Consider the following 26,446-nt stretch of genomic DNA (forward strand, 5'->3'; position numbering starts at 1 on the left):
TGCATGAATAAACCAACAGTCAGCCTACTTTTTGTTAGAACAGATGGCATGAGGTTTACCAGTCAACCTGATACCATTTTAAGTGCTTAACAACTACAAAACAAGACAAAACAAAATCTATGTTAAAATACAAAGCTTAGAAAAACAGTATCTCTGTCAACAGACAAGGAAAAAGACAGGCTGTTGAGACAGGGCAAAAACTTTGTCTTTAGTCTGCTTCTTTCTCTAAGAAATAAGTGGAACGCTTACAGCTGTGGTCCCAGTTTGTCTGTGATTCGTGCTGAGTTCTCCCTCTCACAGTTCCCCTTTCTCAATATAACTTTGCAGAAGTGAGTATAATCTTCATACAGTGTACAGGTATTTGTCATACAAAGAGATGACCCATTGTCCAATTCCAATATAACCAAAGAAAACTCTGACCACAGAAAGGCCAAAATAGGGCAAGAACCTGATGCATGACAGTCAACCTCATCTCAGACAAAAGAGAGGTTATTGAGAAGTGGCAACACAGGTTAACAAAGTACAAACTACACGTAGTAAGTTTTCATGAGGAAACAGGTGGGTTTGAGGGTGAAGAATGCTAACAAATCTAATTTACTTTGACTCTAATAAGGCTTCCAATGCCACCTTCCATGGCAGCCCCAGTACCAAGCTGGATATGTACCAACTTCAGAGTGTCTGAAAATCTGCCTAGACAGTCACACACGAAGGCTTGTGCCAATGGCTCAAAAACCCAATGGGAAGGCATTTAGGCAGTGTCCAGGAGACAATACCGGGCTAATACAGTTTGGTATCTTCACCCATGATCTGAAAGCAAAGGAAAAATGCACTGACATCAAGTTTGCAGCTGACATGAGCCCAGGAGGCCAGGAAGTGGTGGCCAGTGCTAGAGAACAGAGGCACTATTCAGAGGGTCCTCAACATGCTTAAAGACTGAGCTGAGGAATCTCATGATAGTGAACACAGACAAGTGTGAAACCCTGCAAATGGCACAGACTAACACATCCAACACATCTGATTTGGGACTAATGCGTTAGGAAAACTGTGGGGCCCAAGAAACTGAAGAGTCAGCAGTGGGGCCTTGTGGTGATGAAGGTCAATCACATTCCAGGCTGCTGCACTGGGTCTGTCTGGGACAAAGTTAACTCTCATCACAGCAGCCTGTGGGTTTGTGCTGCACTGTGGGTTTGCAGCTAAACCAACACTGGTAACACTCATTAGTAAGGAAAGTGATGGTTCTCTTACAGCTGAAAAATGCGTGCCCAGCATCAAGGCATTTTCTCCGTTCCACCATGTCCCCAGCCCCAGTGAGTAGGCTGGGTGTGGACAAGACCTTGAGAAGGGACGCAACCAGGACAGCTGACCAAAATCAACCAAAGGGATATTCCAAACAACATGATGCCATGCTCAGCAGTAAAAGCTCAGGGAAGGGAGGAAGAGGGGTAGTCATTTGTTGTGATAGTGTTTGTCTGAACCTTTTGTTGTTAAAACATTTGGAAATGTGGTTATAGTGAAGGGTCTGGGACACAATTCATATAAGGAGCAGCTGAGGGAACTGGGGGTTTTTAGCCTAGAGAACAGGAGGCTCAGGGGAGACCTCAACACTCTCTACAACTACCTCAAAGGAGGTTTTAGCCAGGTGGGGTCAGTCTCCTCTCACAGGTAATAAGCAATAGGACAATAGTAAATTGCCTCAGGTGACACCAGGAGAAATTACAACTGGCTATTAGGAAAAACATCTTCATCAAAAGCATTGTCAAGCATTGAAACAGGCTGCCCAGGGACATGGTTGAGTCACCACACCTGGAGGTATTTAAAAACTCTAGATTTGGCACCTGGGCACATGGTTGAGTGGTGGGCTTGGCAGTGCTGGGTTAATGGTTGGAGACAATGACATTATAAGCTTTTTCCAAACCAAACGATTCTATGAATCTTTCCACACAACCATTACACATGCCAAGGCCCTTCTTTCCATGGAGGAAGTGGACAAACACCTGCCTCACAGGGAGAAGAAGGGAGTTAGTTCTTTTTGCTTTGCTAGCATGGGCAAGCTGTGGCTTTCCCTATTAAAACATCATTATCTTGATCCACAAGTCTTTTTGCCTTCCATTTTTTTTCCTTATGTCAAGGGAGAGGAGAGCAATCACACAGCTGTGTGGGTGTTTGGATTGACCCTGGCCAACAGCTTCCACTGCAGCAGTGGCAAAAGTGCAGAGAAGTCAAAGGACGCTCATATTCCCCAGCAGTCAGCATTCATTATGCTGTATCCAAGTACTGTATACAATTCTCCCCCTCACGCCCAGTAAATGAGACAAAAACCAGTTGAAGGTCACTTAGTTGTTTAGAGGGCAATGATATTCAAGGAAAAGCTACATGGAACTGGACATTTTAATCCTAGAAGACTGGTGTCGGGAGAAGTCTGGATGTCTGTAAGTTTCTGTGCTTTCCACTACACTCACTTAAGACAGCTTAAAAAGCACAAGTAAACTTGTCAGACCTACATAACAAAAAGATGTGAAACAATTAAGAACCTCCAGCACAGCCAATTTCAGAGAGATATAAGGGAAAGAGGTGCAAGGAATCTACTCCATGGAAGAGGTTGTACTGCACAGAGAGGAAGTAGAAACTCAGCCTTGGACATCTTCAGGATTCAACTGGACAAGACTCTTGAGCAACCTTACCTGTTTTGATGTTAGCCTGGCTTTGAGCCAAGGGCTAAACTAGATGACCTCTAAGAGGTTTCTTCCAACTTAAATATTTCATTTCCGTAGAATAAATTATTTCTATACTTAAATACTGTAAAATGATGCTTTTAGGATATTCCTCTTATTAAACCAAATATGTAGCTTCAGGACAGGCTCAGCCCAACTCAAGACCGGCTGTCAGAAGTTGTCCCACCTCCTCCTCAGCACTGCTACTGATATGGTTCCATTTCTGTTCCTCCAACACCACAGAATGAGTGCTGGCACCAAGAGGAGACATTGAGCTCAGAGGACTAGAGCTAAGGAATAGAGTAGGCCTATCAGCATCAATCTAGATTGATTAATGCCATCTTGAGCTCATGTCAGAGCAAAAGACTTAAGTTTTTTATAAATCTGCAAGTTTCTTTATAGAGCAGCTACAGTTCTCAAGAATCTGAGCTGCCCTGGAAGTACATTAATATAAACAGAAATCAGAGACACCAGTACAAAAGTCAGTTGTTATTTAGACACCTGAAGCATTTATAAACCAAATTATCAATCTCAAAATAGCTAATTATGCACTAAGCACAAATACGTGACAGAAGTTTAAAGATTAGCTTTATTAATGAAATTACTATAATTTGCTTTGGGTTAATATTTTTTATTCAGATAATTTGAACATGGTATATTCCCTGCATTCAACAGAAATTTTGGACATATTAAGAAAAATACTACAGCATTTAATTTACATAACCTCATAAAACGTTCTGTTAAAAATGTGTCATATTTGACTAACCAAGAATGTCAGTGCCAGGGCTAGCTATGGTATAAAAATTTCATTATTTTTGTCATACACTTTGTACTCCATTTTTTGAGTCAGATATGCATGTTTCTCTGTGGTATCAGAATTCACATATACCAAATACCTACAGTTATCATAAAAGCAGTCCCCATAACATAACCACAAACACCCACAATAAAGATAAAGAATAATTAAGTCATTTATTACAGAGTAGCTAACATCAGCAGTGAGTTCCTGGAAGGTGAATTCCCCTATCTTATTTAATGGAAAACAGAAATCGTTGTGTTTGGTTTGGGTTTCTCCTTTAACTGCACACTGAAATGACTGCACCATTCCTAATAATCTTTGCAAAGTAGATGGGAAAATTTCACCTTATTCTTTGTCCCATATTGAAAGGAATTTCATTATTTTGCCCTCCTTAATACAGAACTCTGCCAGGTTTTCTGAGAGATATACTTTGTAAATTTCCTCCTTTATCTCAGCATAAATAAGTTGCTCATGCAGCAAAACAGGAACTCTGGTTTAGAAAGTTTTAGATAGAAGCAGGCAGTATTAAATATTACATGTGACAGCTGTGTCAAATGTCAGAGCTAGCTATACTGTCATAACCATACACTACCTCAATTCAGACAGACTTGATTGTATATTCCTCAATCATCTACAAAATGATGCTATTTATTGCTTGCCATTTACATACTTGATTTCAGATCACTACTGTCAACAATTTGACCAGTCTTACTGGCTGTGTTACTATTTATTTATAATAAAAATATTATTAAAAAGACATGACAGTTCTGCTTAGACTAGAAGAACAGCAGCATGTAATTTCTGAATTTAAAAGAGTAGGGGACATTTTTTGTTTGTTTACTTTTAAATAGAAGTCTAAGTTAACTGTTAGGTCATTACATTAATGGAAGTTTTAATAACAGATTAGTCCTTTCTTCTCCTCGCACACTTTATATCCTTTGTGTGCTCCTCAAAAAGAGGGCAACACAATCTACAAAAATAATTTAAAGTAAAGAATTTTAAAACTTTTGTTCACATAGTTGAGTAAGAATGCAACTTGAATTAAATCTAATACTCTTCCTATACCTGCTTGCCAGAAAGCAGGTAGATCCTTATGCTTCAGTATGCAGACTGCCAAAGAATGGGAGCAAAGCACATCCAACTTAAATAGCAAAATTTCACATTTTCCACATGGATTCTACTATAATCTAAAGGGTGTTCTGCATCCAAGTTTGATACTCAGGCTCTACCTTCACATGGTCATTATTTCCCAGCTAGTACTGTGATAACTGAAGCAGTCATTTACCTGGATCCAGCATGAATTCTGACAACACTCCATGAATTCAAAGGCCAGTGACTAACCCTATCACAACACCCACAGCACAGCAAAGCTGACACTCAGCTAAATAACAGGGACTAAGCTCATATTATGATTTTTCTTTCAAAGCCAGCTCTCTACTTTGGAAACAGAAAAAAAAGTCAAAGCATCTTCACATTAAAAAAACAAAACAAAAAAACCACAACCACACCAGACAATCAAAAAAGCATTTAAGAGATCCATCTCAATGAATCTTCCTCTTGAAGGAACAAAGTAAGACAAGGAGAGCTCAAATAAATTTAAGAAACAGCTAAAGTAATATTTGATTCTCCAATCTGTGATTTGGTCAATTACAGTGGAAAAAAATAATATATATTAAAAAGACTGGGTTGTACCTGATCTTACGGTTGTTTTCGAACCTGAATGATTTTATCAACCTCTGACTTATTACTATGAAATTGTAGCAAACACCATCTTAGATTGAATATTCTTTCACAAGCAGAGCAAATCTGTGTTTCAAATGAATTGAAACATTAAATAATTTGATTAAAATTAACAGGTAAGCAAAAATGTTACTTTAAACTACTTAGAATGTCTCATGATTTATTATCCCACACACTGCCTACATAGCAAGCATTCCAGAAGTATAAATTTCTGGAACAAATGTTTTATGCACCCAAGTACCAAAAACACTGCTTGAAAGGGCTGAGATCTTAATAGTAACATTTCTAACTCACGACACATTTACAAATTGGTTACTGAAGAAACCAATCAAATACCAAAGTAAAAAGCAAGGCAAACCTCAAGTTCACAGTATCCCTCTTTGGATAAAATCAACTGTCAAGTACAACTATTTCTAATAGAATAAATATACTCCTTGTAATACTAAAATGGAAAAAAAATGCAGACTAATTTAAAATAACTTAAGCATTAGATAAAAAACTGAAGAGAAAAAAATTGGGTCAGCTTTGAAATAACACCAAATAAGTCAGACTAAGGAACAAAACCCACAAAAAAGTAGAACAGGCTTGTATGTTGCCAGAAGAGAGTTCAAGTATGGACAAGAGTATATTAATTTAAAACTTTCAGCAGAGGTTTGCCAGCTTTTCAGCCTGCAGAATAGGACATTTAGACCAGATTAACTTAAGCATAAAGACACATGTGAAATTTAAAATACACGGACTTGTAAATTTTTGGAATCAGATACTGTAAAGTTCTCTCCCCACAACTTTCCTATCCAATTCTGTCAGACACTTGAATTTCACTGTAGAAGGCACAAGTTGAATGGAGCCTGTTTCTCAGCTGCCACTGGTCACAGCACAAGCTTAATACCCAGTGACTTCTGTTCTTTCCACTATGGGGTCAGTAATGTCTTACAAAAACACATGGCTTTGTAGCTTGGAAGTATAATCTCTAATATTTATCACCTCATGACACATCATCAGACATGAGATTAAAATTAGAATGCAAGCTGCTAATCAGTGTTACTACACTCAGAATATATCAATGCTAGTACAAGAAACCTACAGTGGAAACTTTGCTACAACACACTCTGGATAGGTTGAACACCAAATGAAACATTCTCTGAAACCCACACTACTCTATCTGCCTGAATTGTCTTATTTTTTTCACTCCCCCTTTTTGAAGTCACCCAACAGTAACTCATCTACCACCATCTGGTATTCTCCTTATTCTGGGACAGCTGCTGGCCCTGGCAGTTTATGTCTCTTTTTCCTGTTCCCAACTGTTTTCATACAGTCAACCAAAGGTAGCTAGTACTCATTACTTCTAAGGTGGCAATAGTCTCAGAATTTCCACAGCTACTGGAATTTGAATGTGCCAGGAATCTTTCAATGAATTAAGAATCTATATGATTAGCTTCTGTCAGAAAATATTTCAGTAAATTAGCCATGTAGTAATAGTGTGAATCCCAGACTACGTCACTTATTCAATCCAGAGAAGTGACAGGCTCTAAAATTATGGCACTGACTCAGATAAAAGTTCTGAGATAATTCTCAAGGTTTCAGTAGCTGCATTCTTAGTCCTATAGAAGCCGTACCACTTATGCCTGTAAGCCACTGTCACTCTTGTAAATTCCCTAACAAATCAGGAATTAATTACAACTAATTATTTATTTCCTAGGTTTTCAGTATTGCTCTTAGTAGATGCTTGAAATCAATTGTATACAATAAAATAGTCAATTATACATGAGACATCATTTAAGAAAACTGTTAAGATAAAATGTCACCAGAAGCAATCAAGTATAAACTCCTGGTAGCATCCTGTATGTTTGTTCAGGTCTAGATGTCTAATAGACTGCTCTGAGTTTCTGAAATACCCAGGCTGTTACTAGAACAAACATATATGCAAGTGATAAAGACAGTGTTAATTACTTTAGTATTGAAACAACAAGGAGAAAATATGGGTTTACATTACATATAACCTCTGGGACCCAATGAACCCTAAAAATAAATCTTATGGTGAAACAAGGAGGGCACAGACTCCATTTTGCAAACCTTAAGGTAACTCCTATTCACATCTTTATCTCCAGAAGTATGAAATTAGTTTTGAGCTACTTATAATCTCCAATTAGTGCTTCATATCTTTTTATAACAAAAGTGTTATGAAGTGTTTTTTGCTTAGAATTCAATCATGTGATAAGCAGACACTTCAGCAGAAATTATGTGCACACAAAATTAAACACATGCAGTTTTTGACCACAAATTCTACCTAGCTCTTCAAAAACATTTCTATATTTCTCAGTCGTTTTAAATTACTAGCTCCTGCTACAGAGTAGGAACCCTTTTATCATCATGTACATCACTTATAGCATGACTGTACTGGGGAGTCGAGTCATTCTAAAGACGAGCACCAGTACAATGCCGAGTGTCACATGTCAGAAACTCTGAAACAGTCAAAAGGAAATGTGGTACCTTGGAATTGAAGCTACTTTAAAAAGATGTATCTGTTCAGAATGTAAAAGAGATCTCTTAAATCAGTATCATGGCCTTAAACAGGGATGGTGCCATTGTAGTTCTTCTTTCAATTAAGACTGAGGCATAGCTTCCTTAATGTGAAGTGCCAAACCCAGCAGTGCCATGACAAGCTAAGAGCCAAAGGTCTGGAAATAAACCTCTCACTTATGCCAGAAATCAAATACAGGTGCTAATGCACCTTTGGAGACGAAAACCACTTGGAAATCGTGCTTGCTGCCTGACAACTGCATGGCACACCACCAGCAGCTAAACTTTTGTGGCTTCAGGTTTATCTAAGATGTCAATACTGACACCAGCTTGATGAGATTAGCAGCTGGCTACTTAATTGTATCAAAGGCCAGCATTCACACTACTGTCATGTAAAATACTTGGGAATCTCTTCAAAATTCAAAGCCCAAGAACTTGTTAGTATTTTGCATGGAACTTCAATAGAGTAAATAACTACCTCCTCCACAAAACTGAAGTAAGATTTAAAGTTGCTATTTAAAAAAAAAAATCAAATGGCTTTCTTCTTCCAAACAAAGTAGTACGCTCAGAAACAATTACTACATAATTTTAAATCATGGCATGAAAGAATATGATTAAAGACATGAGCTTGAACATGAGTTTCATTAGTTATTGTATATGAACCCAATCTAGGAGATAAATGCTGACTGCTCCAACAGAAAGAACCATGACCTTTACTCTCGCAATGTCTATCAAGAGAGTTACCATCAATTTCTGTCAACAGAGTAGCATGCATCATCCAGACTTTCAAATATATATCTAATAAACCTTCCAAAAATCCAGAGTGCCTTGACATTGCTCTCCAGTGTGGTTGGCCTTCATGGCCTTTTACAGTGCACCATGCTATAAATACAGTGTGCAAAGAGCAGGTTCAGAGATATCAGAGTAAACTTACTAAGCAGGCTATCATTAATCACAATCAAAAATCCTTTATGAAAAATTCTCCTCTGCAACAAAGGCATACTTTATGGAGGTTGTTCTAGCAGAGAGATACAACAAAACAACTTGGAATAACAATGTATTTTCATTGCAGGCCCCGCTTCCAGTTCAGAACAACACTACTGTTGTTCTTATCTACAATTTTGACAGAACTAGCTGCCCCAGCTACCTCATATAACTATGTAACTGTGCAGAGCTGGGACAATCAGAAAACTGTGTGTGCATTTCTATCAAAACAGGAAAAATGTCTCTCACATAAATCTCAACTGGTATTATTCAAAGCTCTACTTGTTACATAACACCAAGGCACAGTTGCAAATGTGATAAATGGGTATTGTCAAAGTTTATACTAGAGAAAATGCAATTATGCCAAAATCTGTCCCATTATTGTAGAAACAAAGCAATAAACTTCCTTTCATGTAAATTTTTAGTATTCATCCACACCTAACTAGAAAGGTTTTCATCTTGTAGCTCAAGGACTAAGATCTACAAAAATAAGGAGAATAAGCATATTGATAGTTGACCTAAATTCACTTCAATGTCTCCACCTCCACCAGAACTTGGATGGACTTAAAGTGACAAACATTAAAATGTAAAAAGACCGTAGATATCAGTGAACAATTTCTTTCAAATACAAACATTTTTATAACTCCTATTTGTATTTGAAGCAAGAAAGAAAATTCATGAGCATTGTCAGCTCTATTTTTGTTACATGTATTTTGCACACAAAACTACCCTCAAGTAGGGTGAACAGTACTTAAAAAATATATGGCTTTTTTAGTTGTTTAAACAGAATTTATATTTAACTGGTTTCATATTAAACTGAGACAGCTTTGAAGTATATAACAATTTCAACCCCACTCCAAGACACAGTTGCACCCAATAATCCCAGAAGCAAGGAGTAAGACAGACACCCACATAAAGAGCAGCCTGTTAGGCTTCAAATATGTAATCAAAGGCTGATCTAACCTAACCCAACCCCAAATGCTTCCATGTTCCAGAACAGCAGATAGAGAAAATAATGTAAATAGACCCTCCTCTAGGAATTCAATGACAGCTTTTGCTACCTAACACTGCAGCCCTAAAGCATATTAGAAGGGATCCATGTCAATGATTTAAGAACTTTATGCTTAAGCACTTACATGCTTCAGAAAGTATATAAAGGTTTTGCCAGGTTTACCTGATTTATTAAGGATCCACATACAGCTGAGAAATCCACTTTCAAAATGCTTCAAGAAATATTTAGCGTATGAAGACTACAGACAGCACTTCAATGAGACTTAGCAACTCAGTCCACCACTGTATAAAACACTACTGGCAGACATGAAATGAACAGGTTTCAAAATAATATCTATTTAAACAGAATTTATAAATACTCAAAACAATTGTCTGGTTTACTCCCAATGTGTTTATTGCAAGACCCACATCTCCAGTAATAGCAAGTTTTAAAATTGCATTCAAAAACTGCATTTGCACTGTATTTATTCTATTTTAATATTACTACAACTTTATGGTTGCCTCCTCTACTGTTTGAAACCTGGGTTGGCAGTTGTCCTCGCCCATACTGTCTTGCATTCTTCACCAAGTAGTGCTAGTTAGAAGAGAATTCTTCCTAGTCAAGCCTACAACCTACAAAATAGAAGAGCATAAAGCACAGATGTGATACTCCCTGGATTTGGAATGAAAAGAAACTCCTGCCTCTAACTTGCGATCAGCACATTCCTTAAGGTAGGCTGTCTCTATCTCCTATTGTAGCAAAGAAGTTTTAAAAAGTGGGTTTTGAATAGAGTTTAACATGTCTACCAAGTGGACCTTGCAGTGAACACAACTTCACATTATTCCTAATCCAATTCTACAGTGAGCTGTGACACAAATACAGAAATGGAAAGCATCCTGTTCTGCATCTATTTTCCCCTCCACCTGCTAGTCTTCATTTCCAGCACTCATCTGCATCCAGCACATATCTGTGCTCCTCATCCTGCCTTTAGTCAGGTCTTCATCAGACCATTATGAAATACCAGTTAAATTGACCACTCTAACAGAAAACGAAGTCCAATCAGGACAACCAGAAAAAAGAAAAAAAAAAAAAAATAAAAAAAAATAAAAAAAAAAAAAAAAATTGAATTATGCATTTAAAAGTGTCAGGGAGAAGGCAGAGCTATTCAGCCAGATGCTGCTAGAGATCTTTCCTTTTTAAAAAGACAGAGCTTCTAGACTAGCTCTGCTGCTTATAAGACAACATCCACTACTTATTTCCAGAGTTCCAATACAGGTTTAGAAAGTAGGCAAGAACCTCTTGAGTTTTCCTGGAAACTATTAGAAACCCCCAGATATTCAGAATGTCCTTACAACCACGACTGATAAAAACTTGCAGTAAGATTCAAACAACTACAACAGCTTCACCCAAGTAAAACACCCCAAGTCACATACAAAACATTATTTTATCAGGAAGATGGGATTGCATGTAGCCATTTGATTGCAACAGTACTTTCAATTCAAGAAACAGGTCATATCAAATTCTAGACTATTAATTATAAACCCACTTCACAGTTTCAACAGGAATTTTCATTATAGTACATTGATTACTTCTATAAAAACAATCTGCTTAGAGCCATGATTGTAAAGACTTCCTGTCCATTCTGGTTGCCTAGATACTTTTATATTGCACTAAAGATTTAATCAGGCACCTTTGCTAAGTATATTACTCACTAAAAAGACAACACTAACTTTCTAGTTAGAATATTTTAAAAAGTAATGATGTCAGTTGATTTCAGTAGTTGAAGCACAGTGTATTTTAATGGTGTTGATTCCTTTAAATAAGTTGCTTCCCAAAAAAATTTTCTAATTTCATTATCACTTTTATACACATATAAAATATTGAGTTTTACATGTATTGGTAAATATAAATACTGAGTACCCATGTAAGCATACATTGATAAGTCAACACAGCAACTTGATTATCAAATTGTTACCAAAACATACCAGAAGTGGTCTTATTTAAAGCTCCAATGACCCTCCAATTACCAAAGCCAGAAAACCAATTTACTTACTCATCACATGTTTAAAAAGTGTCTTATTTAAAGAATTGGTTCTTAACTGCTTTATGTCAATTAGCTCCATCAGTTGCGATCCTTAAAAAATTGTACCAAAAGTAACTTAAAAAAACCCACAAAAATATGTTTCAAAGGAAGGAGTAGTCAGCAATTGAACCAAAATGAAACAAAGTCAAAATCTAACCACAACAGGAAACACACTTTCAAATCAAGGATTGGTGCATATGGGTATCTCTGACTCAAGGTGATACTTAGGTGGATAAGCTTTAAGATGCAGATAACTCCAGAGGCCTTGAATTTGGCTCCACAGCTTTGCAAACTCTAAGGGCAAAGCCGTGATGATGGGTCGCATCTTCCAAGTCCCCAACTCTAATACTTCTTCCACCTGTATAGTAAAAGGGCTATGAGCAGCCACAAATATGGGTAACCAGTCTACAGAATCATTCCTTTACTTCCCATCCTTACTGAGAAATCTTATTTTTGTCTTGTCTGCTCCTACTTAATGGTCAAGGAGAATAAAATGTTCAGCATTAAGAAAAGAGTTCAAATCTCTTACTGCAAATGCATACAGTCCTGGTACACAAAACTGTTTCAGCAAAACCAGTTTATTTTTGTCCTAATAGTCTAATTCCAAAATCTTAGTTATCCTTCCACTCAGAAATGTCACTAAGTTAAGCCACTTAAAAACTGGCCTTCTGAGAGTGAAAGGTTTTGAGTGAGAAAAAAAGTTCTGATTTTTCCACCTACTCTATATACCTTACCAACTTCAATACTTTGTGGATCCAAAATCTCTTGGGTAAAGCCAACCAACTTCCATTTACACAATAACTGTGTAATTTACACAAAGCCTGAGGTAACAGTAGGGCACTGAGTAAACAGGAGGAATAAAGAGAACAGCAAACCTAGGTAAAAGCTGGACTAAGATTCAGTATAGGAAGTTTTTATTAATACAGGTTCTCCTACACATGTCCTGGGGAAAAAAAACCCTCAAACTTTTAATAGCTAATTATCAAGTCAGTTAAGATCTCTATTTCAGCATTTCCATGGCAAAAAGAAAAAAAAAACAAACAAAAAAAACAACACCACAACAACAAAACAAAAACCAAAAAAACCCACCACCCTCACACTTAACATCTTAAATACCTCTTTTCTACATCCAGTTTTGCTGCACCACAACATTTGCCAGATAGCATGTTACAGGAAACACTGCAGACATCCACCAGCTAGATAGCAAAACTGACTTCAGAATTTTATGCCCTCTGAGCCAGACTCATGGCTTGGTTTCAAATTATTTAGCCAGACTTTAGGATGTGCTGGCTACTCAATTATTCCTTCCCAGAGGACCAAAACAACTAAAGGGTAAAACGTGGCAGCAAAAGAACAACCCACCTTTGGCAATATGAGTATGTAAAACACTACAGCCTAACTGTAGCACAAAGCCCCGAGTTCAAGTTGTGCCAACACAACCACGCAGGGAGCTGTACTGTAAAGTCTAGTTCTGATGCAAGTTAAAAATAACTTCACAAAATACAGAACCACTTTGGTGATATAATCCATAGGAGAAAATAAGCTGTCATATATGACAATGATGATACAATAAACTGTGCTGCCATGAAAGTAGGAAGACACCAATCACATCATAGCATATTACAAAACTTATGAGTGGTCTTCAGGTACCACTGCTGCTGGGAGTGGCCAGCTTAGCAAAAAGTATCTTACTAGAGCCTCCAATTCAGAAGGGGGACAAAAAGAAGCTCAGCAGGTTTACACTGTTTTTGAATGAAAAGCTGAAGAAAAACCATTTCTCAAGCTTAAGATGTTTTCTAACTCTTAAAATGTTTTTAAAAATCCATAATATCTGGTACAACACAACTAACTTTTGTATCCATAACCAGGGTTTTTAATCAAGACTTTATAAAAGCAAAGTCACTGCTACTGGTATTACAAAATAGCACACAACACAGTTTCTCTTTAAACCTTCCTAAAACAGTATGTACTGAAGTAAATTTTGTCATAAGTAGTGATTTTATAAAGTAACTTCCAAAAAGAAGAAATATAATAATGCAACAGAAGACCTGAAATCATTAAAGATAGTTTGTACTGAAGTCTATATACACATTAAAGACCAATATTAAGATGTTGTAAACTTTTACACCAACAAATAGACAGAGACAAGCATAAAAACTCACACTGTAACTGTACAAACACAACCATAACTAAATGGGTGTGCTCTCTGCACATCCTTGAGTCTCCTTTCACAATAGCAAGAGGGATTATTGCATTATGAGAATCTCATCACTCCACATAAATCACTCCTGATTGGCAGAGACCAACTGTACCGTATTAAAATGCAAGAGAGCTCCTAGTTCAGAACTCCTGCTAAATAATCTAAGGAGACGGGCAGGAATGGGGGGGTGGGGGTGTTCAGGGTGCTCACACTAACACAGACAAGACCAACAAGCAAAAAAACAAACCCAAACATTAAACACTTCCTTTAGGCATCACAAATCAGCTTTTAAATAACGGGTGAACTTCGTAAGCATCTGTAGATAGTTGTCTCTGAAGGCACAACAGGAAATAGTTTGTTAGAAAATTTTTAGACTAGGCTGGCAGAATTTATGAAGATAAGGTCAACATCTCTGAAATGTGCAATACTTATTTGTGAGAATAAGGCTTTTTTGAGAACTCCCTTAAGTTCAGACTTCTAAAGTTTTTCTTGTCTGTAAGCATGGAGAAAAAGAATATTCTGGAGGAAAGGCAAGAGAAGTAATGGTACAAACAGCATAAATGTATTTTTTCGGTCCAATGTGCAATGGGGTCTAGAAGAAGGCAGGTATTGCCAAGCACTGTGAGGATCATGCTGCTGAAAAGATGAGTGTGCAGCAGGAGTCAGTTTGGCTGAGCAGACAGAAAGATGCAGGTCTGGAACAAAAGAAAAGCAGACAGAAAAAGATGCCCTGAGATGTGAAGAATTAGAAAAACAATTAAATAGAATTGCTCTAGTTACCATCTTAAGAAGAGGAAGCTGCAACGGAAAAGATTAAATGAAGCACTGCCTGAAGTTAAATGTCACTTATCTTTAAGAACATGACATGCACACATTCCAGTATGAATCACAAGGATCTATTCAGGAACAAAAGTGGCTCTGCTAGTCATGAGGATGAAGGTATCCATTGAACTTACATCCACAACCGTGATTATCCAGAAAGGAGACACACAATGACAGCTGTCAAACACATGGCCTGTGACCTCCTGGATCCCAGGACCCACTACTGAAGAACGTTTAAGACTTATCTCTTGCCTTTTTCATCCAAGATACAAAGACCCTTAACACCAAATTTGCTATGTTAGGTGAGGGATGTGATAATTCAAAAGACAAAGTGCTAATCCTATAAACTCATGGTGCCAATTTGAATGTATTCATAAAACCTGATGAGTTTAACCTCATACCAGAAGGCATTCTACTAAATGAGGCACTGCCTGTTCTCCTGCAGTTGGCATAAACTCAGTCTTATGTGCTCTAGCTAATGCAACAGAAATGTGCTTGCAGACACACACACCTGACCAGGATCACATCTATTAATGCAGCCCACAAACTCAGAATCACCACCCCCTAACATGACTACAATTACATTCATTCTGCAAGCATCACTAGAATTTTTATTTGTTGAATATTAAAAGTTAAGATGAAGAACCACAGAAGAAAAACACAATTTGGATCTACTACTTTCTCTGCTTGGAAGCCAGCCAAAATATAAACTGCTTTTCAAAAATCTTACACTAAGTATATGAGTTTATCTGTTAAAAAAATAGAAAATACAAGAAAAGAAAATATTACTTCAATTAGGACACAGAAGTTTAGGAACTGTCAACTTGTCACAAATAAATTGCTTAACAAAAAGCACATACTTTTGTGTGATGAACTTTTAGTGTAGGCCAATATACTATATTGCACTTACACTTTTTGTTCCGTTCTCATGAAACTTAAGTATTTCTTTGTTACACATTGATTGAAAATAAAGTAAATAAGCTTGTTTATGTAATGGCTTTTAAGAGATAAAATCATCAAATCCCATGATTAAACAAGCATTTTCCATCTGGTTTACCAACTACAAGCTCAAATTCAGCTTACTTCTAAGAACGATGGTTCTTAAATTTTTCAGGAAAGGCTCTCCTGCTGTTGGGATAGCACATTGAAGTGCACAGAATTACAAGGTTGAAATAGTTGTACATAGATAATGTTTCAAATCCAATATTTTTATTCCTAACACCTGCATTCAAAATTTTATGACATGATGAACTAATCTACAGATATGACAAAAGAACTTAAATAATCCAGTTCAATAGTATGTTGCATAATTAAATATATTTGCTTATTCCTAGAGAATATTCCTAGACAAAAAAAAAAAAAATCTAACATGGATCAGTGTTATTGTTGACAGTGATGGTTCAGGTACAGCAATGTCACATTTCTCTCAATCAAATCCCTGCAATTTCCTGTTTTAGAAAAAATTAGAAAAGCACATAATGAAATAAATTAAATTTTCAGTCTAGAAATAGACTGATTTCATGAACATATCTTCCCTCAATTGAGCCTTCTAGATTAAACTTCAGTAGGATTCTCTAATCACCATGCAAAAATAAAATTTTCATATATGCTAGAATAAATCAAATTGATTGGGTCAATATTAATAATAACAGGTGTACAGCTTCACGACCTTCTTCTACATAAACAAGGCATTTCAGACGCCACTCACACATTGCATTTTCCAGGCAGCAGACCGCAATTTGTACTTTTCCTCTTATTTCAGTATCTTTTTAGCAGAACAAGCCCATAAATAGATTAAGGAGTACAACCAAATAGATGATAAACCATGACACGTGGGTGGAACAAGCAATTGGGAAAGCGAGTGGTGAGAAGAAAGTGACTCTAGTGGAAATAACTTTAAATAGTATTGCCATCAGATATTCAATTCATCTGCCAGACTTGCAAGGAAGAGGAAGGGAAAAACTTTCATTCCAAAACATGTGAAATACATGTATGTATCCATGGATGTATACACAGAACCTCATCCAGAGTTCACTAAACATTTAGGTAATCACTGTTTAAACAACCATCCCAACACTGGTCCCAGGAGAAGCCAGGCTGCCAGCCTTCACACCTCCTTTCAGTAACCCAAGCAAGCTGCTGCTCACAACACCGTGAGAACCCACATGTACTGGACCATTTGTTCCATGTTCTTAGACCTCATGAGAGCCCAGCAGAAAGCCTTTCCAGCATTAGAAACAGAGAATTTATGAAATTTAAGCTCATAACATAAGACTTAGTTTAAAGCACCTTTAAAGAGATGCCACCTGTATCCAAGAATTATGATGAAAAACAGGAAAACAAGTACCAAACTACAGACACTACAAGTTCCATACGGAACAGCAAAACACTGAAAATTAATTTCAAATGCCTTGCCAGATGACACAAAGTGTTACCTTGCCACTTTTTAAAAAGGCAGTAACATCTGCAGTATTGCTATTATCACATATAGGAGAACGTTTCCATACAACAATCCAAGGATTCCAAAGGTGATCAGGACTAGGCACAGTACCAGCCCAAAATCTAACAGATTCAGGTTTCCATTAATAGTATTCCACTTCAACTTCCTCGAAAACAATTAAAGCTTTTGTTTCTGGTTTATCTCACAAGTTAAATTTTAAATCCAGAAAACCATTTTAGGATCTTTGTATTTCCCATTCCAGGTTTGTTTCAATTCTTCATTACAAAAGTTGCTCAGTCTTTTGTCCCTTTCTGGAGCCATCTTAGAATTTAGCAATGGAAAGTTATTCAAGAGATCTAATACGTTTGTAGTGAATAGAGCACTGCAGGAGAGCAAAATCAATGTCGAGGGGAGTGAGAAATTGTGCATCATTTAAAAAGTTTGTCCGAAACTTCACCTCTGAGAGGGAAGCTGCAACTCAGCAGCTATTTTAACTCGCTATTAGAAGCATTCAGCCTGGTTTAGCCATACAGAATATACCACAAAACTTCCTACAACATTAATTCAATGCAAATCTTGCAGCTTTCGGCTGTCCCCAACCTACAGTAGTTTTAGTCCTGAACAAATGCATTCTAATTAAAAGCTTCACTTCCTTTTTTCTTGTAATTTTCAAAGTAACCTTATCTTTACACACAAGGATATCCTAAAACACACAAAAAGGCAAGCTTCAAGTACTCGTGAGCAAAACTGAAGAACACATGATAACACGCTATAGGTCGTTATATTACACATGTAGTAGCTCCATTAAGGCGGTGTTTCCCGTTGTAAGATCTCAGAAACATAAGCAAGTTTCACAAAATAAGAAAATAATTAAGGGGGAAAAAAAAAAAGTTGAAATGGTGCATTGCCTTTCGTTCTTTTGCCATTTCTATACTTTACTCTCGTAGCAACAGTTCAGGAGTTGTTCGGATCTACAAGAAACATTAAGAATAAATATCCCCCCAACATAACATTTCTTTCCTTTCAACAGAAGAACAGAGAATCCAGGTCAAAAGTTTCAGGCGTTATCCCTTTCCTATGGAAGTCAGGGCCCGGACAGCCCACGCCGTGCCGCTTCCCCGGGGCGCTGCCTCTGATCCCTCAAGCAGCCGAGGCGCCCACCTGCTCCAAGAAGCTGCTGTGCTTCCCGCGACCCCAAAACTTCTGAGGAGCCCTGGGCACGTACCCCGGGGTACGAGCAGCACCGCTCCCCGCCCAGCCCGGCGGGTTCCTATGAAACTGTACCCCCCCGGTAGGCGAGGGAGCTTCGGGGAGCGGCCGCCTCAAGAGGAGCCTCCCCTCACGGCATCCCTTACCTAGGAGGAGCAGCTTGACCTCCCTGGCCGCCTTCTCGCCGTCCTCCCGCAGGTTCCGGTCGATCATCTTGCTCCTCTCCACCGCCGCCTTGTCCTCGGCGCTCAGCGTGCAGCCCATCTTGGGAAGGGGCTGTCTGGCTCCGCCGGGAGAAATGAAGCAGGGAGCGGCGGGGTTCGGCGCCGAGGAGGGAGGGGGAGCGAGTGCTCCCCGCTCGCTCTCTCCTTCCCCCGCTCCCTCACCTGGGGCGCAGCGGCGCCGCGGGTACCGCGCGCCGGGTTCTCCTCACGGCCAAGAGGGGAGGCAGCGAGCGGGAGGGGCGCGGGTAAGCTCGGCCGGGGCAGCGCGGAGCGGGGACAGCGGGGCTGCGGACGGGCGGACCGAGGCCTCGCACCGGGGCCGCCGCTCCCGCCGCCGGCGCTGAGGCTGCTGCGCGCGACACCGCCCCCGCCCCGCCGGAGGCGCGCGACCGCGCGCGCACCGCCCACGCCGGGAGGGGAGGGAGGAGGGGCGCGGGCGCGCGGGGCGCGTGCACGGCGGGAAGAGCGGCGGGCGCGGCCGCGCGTGCGCACCGCGGCGGCGAGGCGTTTTGGGGCGGGGGTCGGGATGGGGGGAGCGCGGCGGGGGCGGATCGTGAACGGGGCTGGAAACGGGGGCAGAGCGGGACCCAAACGTGAACGGGGCTGGAAACGGCGGCACAGCGGGAGCGGAAGGCGAATGGGGCTGGAAGCGGCGCGGCCCGTGACTCCCCCGCGCGCGTGCCCCGGGCACCTGCCAGGGTGGGGCTCGAATTTAAACTGCTCGCGCGCGGGAGGTTCCATTGCTCGGCGGGGCGGGGGAGCGCCGGGCAGGGCAGTACCAATGGGGTACCCCGGCGCCGGGGGGGGAAATGCAGGAGCCGAGCTCCTCGTCCCCTCCCGCCCTGTCCCCCTGTCCCGCTTTTTCCGCTACCGGGATCCAGGCAAGCTGCTCGGGGTGCAGCCCCGCAGGCTGGGTGCTGGCAGTGGGCCCTCGGGAGGGGCAGTAGCAGGACTGGCTCTTACCTGGGCTGATCAGCACTACTTTACCTCAGGAGCCCAAAGCCGATCTAACCATCCCACCTCACAGCTCAAAGCTGCTCATCCCGCTGTCTTTTCCTGTGGACCTTACCTCATCCATGTATATAAATATTTAAATGGGGGAGGGGATGTCGGGGGGATGGAGCCGGGCTGTTACCGGTGGTACCAAGCAGTAGCACAAGAGGTAACAGGGGGAAATTGGTGCACACATAGTTTACCTGAATATAAGAAAGAGCTTCACTGTGCAATGACGGAACACTGGAACAGGTTGTCCAGAGAAGTTGTGGAGCCCTCCTCACTGGAGATACCCCAGAGCCATTTGGATGCAATCCCGGGCCAAGTGCTCTGGGATGACCCTGCTAGAGCAGGGAGGTTGGAACAGACGCCCCCACTCTGGTCCTCTCCAACCTGACCCACTCTGTGATTCCGTGCCCCATCTCAGAGCCCAGGCGTGGGGCTGTCTGCACATCTGTGACCTGCCAAAAGTTGTTTTGTGACTTGTTTTGCTCTTTAATATTAAAAAAAACCTAAGAAAACTATGCGATGTTTGCAAGTCTTTCCCCACGGTGCACATGTTGCCCTATTTGGATTGCAAAAGAAAGATCCCGTAACCCGATAACGGGATCGCAGAGCAGATGGGGTGGAAGGGACCTCGGGGTAACGCAGCCCGAGGGCAGCTGAGCTGCGCTGTGACTGGGACCCACCACCCCTGCTGGTGAGCACTGACAGGGTGAAACAGTGATTTCACTGAAATTCCTAGATAAAGCTCTGCACAGCCAATAAAACTTCATGAAACTCAGGGAAAACTTCAGTCAAAACATAAGGCACAAAAGCCTACGAGGCAAATCTGTTAAATTAAGATTCATCATTCCAGTGAGTCCTTAGGATTTTATGTTTCTATAGAATTCCAAGAACTTCTGCCCCCAGAAAGGGCTCAAAAAGAGCAGCATTTTACAGCACAGAAGGTGTTTTAGCATTAGAGTGCGAAGACTTTAAGTCAGACTCAGCTATTACTATACTTAGCAAATTAAAAGGCTTTTTTCTTGTAATACTCAATGGAAAAGTGTGACAAATGTCCTATTTTTATTGGATGTGTTGATTCTTTGCAGGGGTCTTTGGATGCTGACAATGAATGAAGTATAAGTAATGGTGTAAAAAATGAAGTAGATAACACTCAAACTATGACTTAAATATTTTTCACATCTGGTTGGTAGGCATGTTCTCAGCCCTAGCAAAGGATGGTATAGAATTCTTTCTTAAAGAAACACCAAAAACCATCAGTTCTTAAGACTTTATAAGACCTCTGAGACATTTTATTTGGCCATCTTCTTTTTCCTACTGCTATGGAGAATGCCAGGGCACCTGAGAGGTGTCTGTTTCTTCTCTGCCCTCCTGAGTTGTTCAGTACTTAGTCCATTTTGTAGTCTCTTGGGCAGACTTCGACACTGGTACTGCATGGTATAAAAGCTTTTACAAAACAATTCATCTCACATATGGAAACCTAGGCTTGTTTTAGGGTTCCTGGCCTCTGCTGTGGTAGAGAGAGTAATGTCAACTGCTGCTCAGGAAAGAACAGAGTTAGCAGAGATGAAAATTAATAAGCTTAGGGATATTTTTCTGATTTGGAGATCAAGGATAAAGAATGATTTCTGAGAGAAACAACATGTGGTTAGGATATTTGCAAGTGAAAGTACAGATTAAGGGATAAGGAAGTAGTAAACAGAGATTATAGTAGGTGGCAATAATGTGATAATGAGAGCAGCAGATGTTACAAAGATGAAGATGCTACAAGTAGGACGCCTCAATTTTACATGGATTTTGTTTCATTTAATCATGTGCATAGAGCACACATTTCTATACTTTTGACTAGGAGTATTTGAAAGGGTGTTCTCTCCATCCTTTTTCCTCTCCAGCGCTGTCACTACATTCATAGGCAAAAACCATGAAATAGACCCAAATTCCTTTTCTTTTTATCACCCTGTTACTGGAAAATAGAACTGTACAGTATCTCCTCTTTTGCACATACAGCTTAAAAACAAGGATTGAATTCTCTTTTTGGTTCTATTTAACCCAAGCCCACTTTATTTCTTAATTAGGACTTTTCTACTATCGTTTCCTATTACAACCCTGTGGATAAATTGTACCTTGTTGTACATGGGCAATGTTACAAAAATGCAGGGCATCTCCTGAGTATCTAATGTGCATTCATTTGAAATTTGAAGCCAATTATTCTCAATTTTTAATTTTTCAGAAGTGGAAGTACTACACGGTACAGATTCACCAATATTATTTTCTTATGCAGTCATCTTTGAAACAATAAGAGATCTTTTCAACAGTGTTCAGCAATGTCAGTTGTTTAGTTCTACTTATGCAATAGTGGCCCAGGGGATAAATTATTACATTCTAGTTACTTCACACACATAGCAGCTCTCAGGATCATGGAATAGCAGAAACTCTTTGTACAGTGCCCAAGAAGGCTGAGGAATGATTGTACTAACTTGATTGTGGCAAGGAAACTCCCAATATTGAGAACAAAGGTTGTCAGTGCATTGCTTTATAACAAATAATGTCTTACATGGTGATGTAGAGCAGTGTAGGCCTGAATCACTATCTGGAGCTACCACAGATCTGTACCTGATGTCTGAAAGTATTTTCCTGTAAGATAAAGTAGTCTACTAGATAGTGAAAGAAACTGTAGTTAAATAGATAAATCTAGTCTGTATTTGGACGGTACAACAGTGATTCCTTTTTATTCCAAAAACATAGGCAATCTGCAAGCTCAAACTCATTGATTAGCATTGCCTAACAGCAGTATAGTTATGTGAGACAGTATTTCATCCCTGCAGTTAGAACTGTACAGCTTTTACCTTCATCTGACAAGCTGGGAGATTGCTCAGGAGCTTTGTGTTTCATGGCCTCATTCCTGAGAGGTGATTATTTCAAGAGATTTTGTTGTTTTGCTTGGTTTAACAACAAATAGCTGTTGTTTGATATGACCTCCTTTTGAGTCTGCATCACCAGCTCTAAGGCTCATTTTTCTGTAAGGTTATCTTTAGCTACTGCTGCATGGGCTTAATAGATAATTTTCTTGTGTTTGGTATGGAATACATAGTGTTTTATGGGGATAATGATCAGCCTTCAGCCTTCTATTTTACGGTTTTTCAGATTTTAATTTAAATTATCTGATTTAGTCATCTTATTTGCCCTTTTCTTTGCCCAGACACAGAACACAAAAACACATATGAGAAACTGAATGCAGTTGTTACAAAAGAAATACAGGAAAGTGGGCAAGAATTTGAATTTCAGCCTTTGAAAAAGTAAATAGAGCAAGGTAAAATACTTTCTGAATAAAGCATGTAATTATATGCATAATTATATCTGAATGCCTGAACTACAATATTTTTACTTAAGTAATTTAATTTGCTTTTGTGCTAAGAAAATAAAATGTTCCCAAAGTATGGTGCAAGGTATTTCCTTCCGTACTGCTCATTCCAACCCTTCTGCCCTGGGCAGGGACACCTTCCACTAGACCAGGTTGCTGCAAGCCCCATCCAGCCTGACCTTGAACACTTCCAGGGATGCAGCATCCACAGCTTACCTGGGCATGTTGTTCCAGTGCTTCACCATCCTCACAGTAAAGAATTTCTTCCTAATATCTAATCTAAACCTGCTCTCTGTCAGTTGGATTCCATTCACCCTTGTCCTGTCACTACACACTCTTGAGAAAAGTCCCTCTCCATCCTCTTTTAGGCTCCCTTCAGGTACTGAAGGGCCACAAGGAGGTCACCCCAAAGCCTACTCTTTTCCAGGCTGAGCAAACCCAGTTCTCTCAGCCTTTCCTCATAGGAGCTGTGCTCCATCCATCCAATCAACTTGGTATTGCTCCAACAGGTCCATTGGTCTTCCTGTGCTGGGGACCCCAGACCTGGATGCAGTGCCCAAGGTGGGGCAGAACCCCCTCCTGGCTGGCTGCCCACGGTGCTCCGGATGCAGCTCAGGACACGGTTGGCATTCTGAATCTAAAACAACAGCTGTATTACACCATTTGAAACTTAAACCGATGAAAAAATAATTAAACCGAGCAAACACAAACCCTTCATATTAATTAAATGTCAAAGGCCCCTCTGCCCCATTGCTGCATCTTCTGGCAATGTGTTTGCAGTCCACCCTCGAGAACCTCTGGATTACACTGTATGCATACACAACGCTGATTCCTCTCTCACCTTACTGTGATTAATTAATGGATAGTGGATACTTTAGATATTAATTAGTTAGGATAATGTCCCTGTTCAGCAAGCTCACTAATGACAGGGCAGAGCTCATGCAACACCTCTGTGAAGGGCCTTTCTGACTAAGTGACTTTATACACTTAATTCAAAATGAATTTTTTCTTGGAACCACAAAACTAGTTTGGCTTTGAAATTTGCCAACACTCTAGCTGAGCAATACTGAATTGATTAAGCTGTAGCTCTGTAGCATGCTAATACCTATAGTGCTTGTTAATATGGATGCAAATAATTATTGTCAGTGCCTTGGGAGATTCCAAGGTGTATATTGTGCAAGGGAGGTGCTGTTGGCAGGGAGAGGAGACGTGTGCTGTGTATGCCAGTGAGTGCTATGCACATCCTAGTATTCACTGTTGCCTTGAGATAAACAGCGAGAATTCTGTTAATTTTAATGAAGGCAGACTAATTACAGTGATGTGGGAAGAAAATCAGCTTTGTGTATGCACGCTGTGTAATCCAGAGGTCCTTGGAGGTGGGCTGCATGTATTTTGCTAGGAGAAGGCGGAGCAACGGGGAAGAAGGGAATTTGACACTTCATTCATTTTATGTTAACATTTCCAAGAGGCCAGGTTTCCAACTAGTTGTGCAAGTATTTAAGTTGATGATTTCAATGTTCAAAACACTGTACATAGGTCCTTTCCTAGAATATGACAGAACCGGGAGTAAATGTTCAGCAAAGATTTCTTTTTGTGCAGTCAGCATGTTTTTTGAAATATCACGTTAGACTCAATTCTGAGTAGTTATAGCAGAAGAAGCTACATAATCTACTGTCTGTTCTACCCCCGACCTGCAAATGAACTAATCATGTTGTAGACTTCATAGTATAAAGGAAAAACTCATTGAAAAATTGAGCACTTTATTAATAAAGATTGTATTCATTTACAAGAGAAAGAGACACGTGCACACTGATAGACATTTGTTTCCATAGTGTTAAGAGGCCAGCACAAAATCCTGTAGAATTTCAGGACATAATGCCTTTAGTATATCCATACCAGAAATGGATTATACATAAATTGAACTGCAAAAAATCTGGTAAATCTGTAATATTATGAGATACATGGCTTTTGGGGATGTGATCCGAGCGGTTATGTTACGTTTTGTTCCTTTGTACATATTAGTAAATTGAAATTATTTCCCAGTTAGTGTGAAACAGCACTGAAACACTAATTGTTGTATTTGTAAATGTGATTGCATGTTAATAAAAATTAGTTACATAAATAGGTACATTCATGCACAATTGTCACAACGGCAAAAATTAAAATTATAAAGTGGAAATCATTTATTTCCCGTAAACTCTTTTTTATTGTGACTGTATCAGTTTTGAATTGTAGGAAGTAAATATCAGCATACATAAGCAAAACTATCAACAAATATAATATTTCCTGTTACAATACTAGGTATTCATAAATGGATGTCTTTTTAAATGACTTTACAATAATATATATTTATTCAAGAATCATAAAAGTACAATAAATGAAACTACTGCATAAAATGTTACATTAAATGAGGTACTCAGGAAAATTGCTGCAGGAATGGTCAATTTTTATCTCACATAAGCACAACATATCTATAAGACAATGCAACAACTTTTTGACTGTCATATCTGTGTCTTCACACATACTCTGAAAGGCAGCTCATATCAGTAGATGCCTTGAATAGTGAGTTTTCCTTTACTTCATATGAAAATATGTGAATATTACTTAAGATAAATTAATTCTATAGTGTATTAATAGAAGCATTTAATTCCAGTTATAAATATAGTATAAATCCAGCAATGATTTTGCCAACAAAGCATATCAACAAGCCAAAGAATAAGACTGATTGCTTATGGAAATTCAGAGAGTTTTTCAATAATTACAATTTTAAAATAAACTGTAGGTAAAGTGTATTAATTGAAAGGAGTGGATTTTGACCATGTTATCCAATATTATTTGTTTTGTTTCAAATGAAAGTTGAACAATATTTACATGGAATAGAAAGGTATTTTTTTAATAAGTAGTCCTTTTTATTTTTGCAACTCTTTATGTGTAGGCTATGGCAATAGTCTTTCCATTTTAGAATACTGAACAACTGTGAGTGCTGATATATAAATACCAAGTAAAATAACTTTGAAATATTTATCAAAGTGGGTTTGTCCTTCTCCCTAGGCACAATGACAGAGACTCTAATACTAGACCTTGGGACTTTTGTTCTAAAACCCTAAAAGATTCTCCTGATTCCAAAAGATGGAGAAGAAACAAAGTGCTATAATTGCCTACTTTCTTCCGTGATTGTTGTGGAGCAGTGGCAGGAAGCAGATCTGAAGGAAGGCCTTTGCTGTGGTTTTATGTTTACATGTTTGCTGAATCTTCAAAATGTTCCTCTTCATTCTCAGTCACACCAGGTTCCAGATTCAATCCAGAGTTATACTTGCACCTATACATTCTTTTACCCTCAGCTTGTAATTAGCTCTGAATTCT

The 26,446-nt window shown here is 39.3% G+C and overlaps 1 protein-coding gene across 2 annotated transcripts in view; it reads right to left on the reverse strand.

The window, feature by feature from the left end:
• GNAI1 (G protein subunit alpha i1) overlaps nucleotides 1-18,995 on the reverse strand; it is a 33,442-nt gene extending 14,447 nt beyond the window's left edge. Inside the window, exon 1 of one of the 2 annotated variants that reach the window (XM_040061414.2) lies at nucleotides 18,646-18,995. In XM_040061414.2, coding sequence (XP_039917348.1) covers nucleotides 18,646-18,763 — 118 coding nt within the window. In that variant the 5' untranslated portion in view covers nucleotides 18,764-18,995. The remainder of the gene's footprint in view (nucleotides 1-18,645) is intronic. The other variant, XM_040061413.2, reaches the window with a different exon arrangement.
• Nucleotides 18,996-26,446: the final 7,451 nt, after the last annotated feature.

The sequence above is a fragment of the Hirundo rustica genome, chromosome 4 (genome assembly GCF_015227805.2).
Source record: "Hirundo rustica isolate bHirRus1 chromosome 4, bHirRus1.pri.v3, whole genome shotgun sequence".
NCBI lineage: Eukaryota > Metazoa > Chordata > Aves > Passeriformes > Hirundinidae > Hirundo > Hirundo rustica.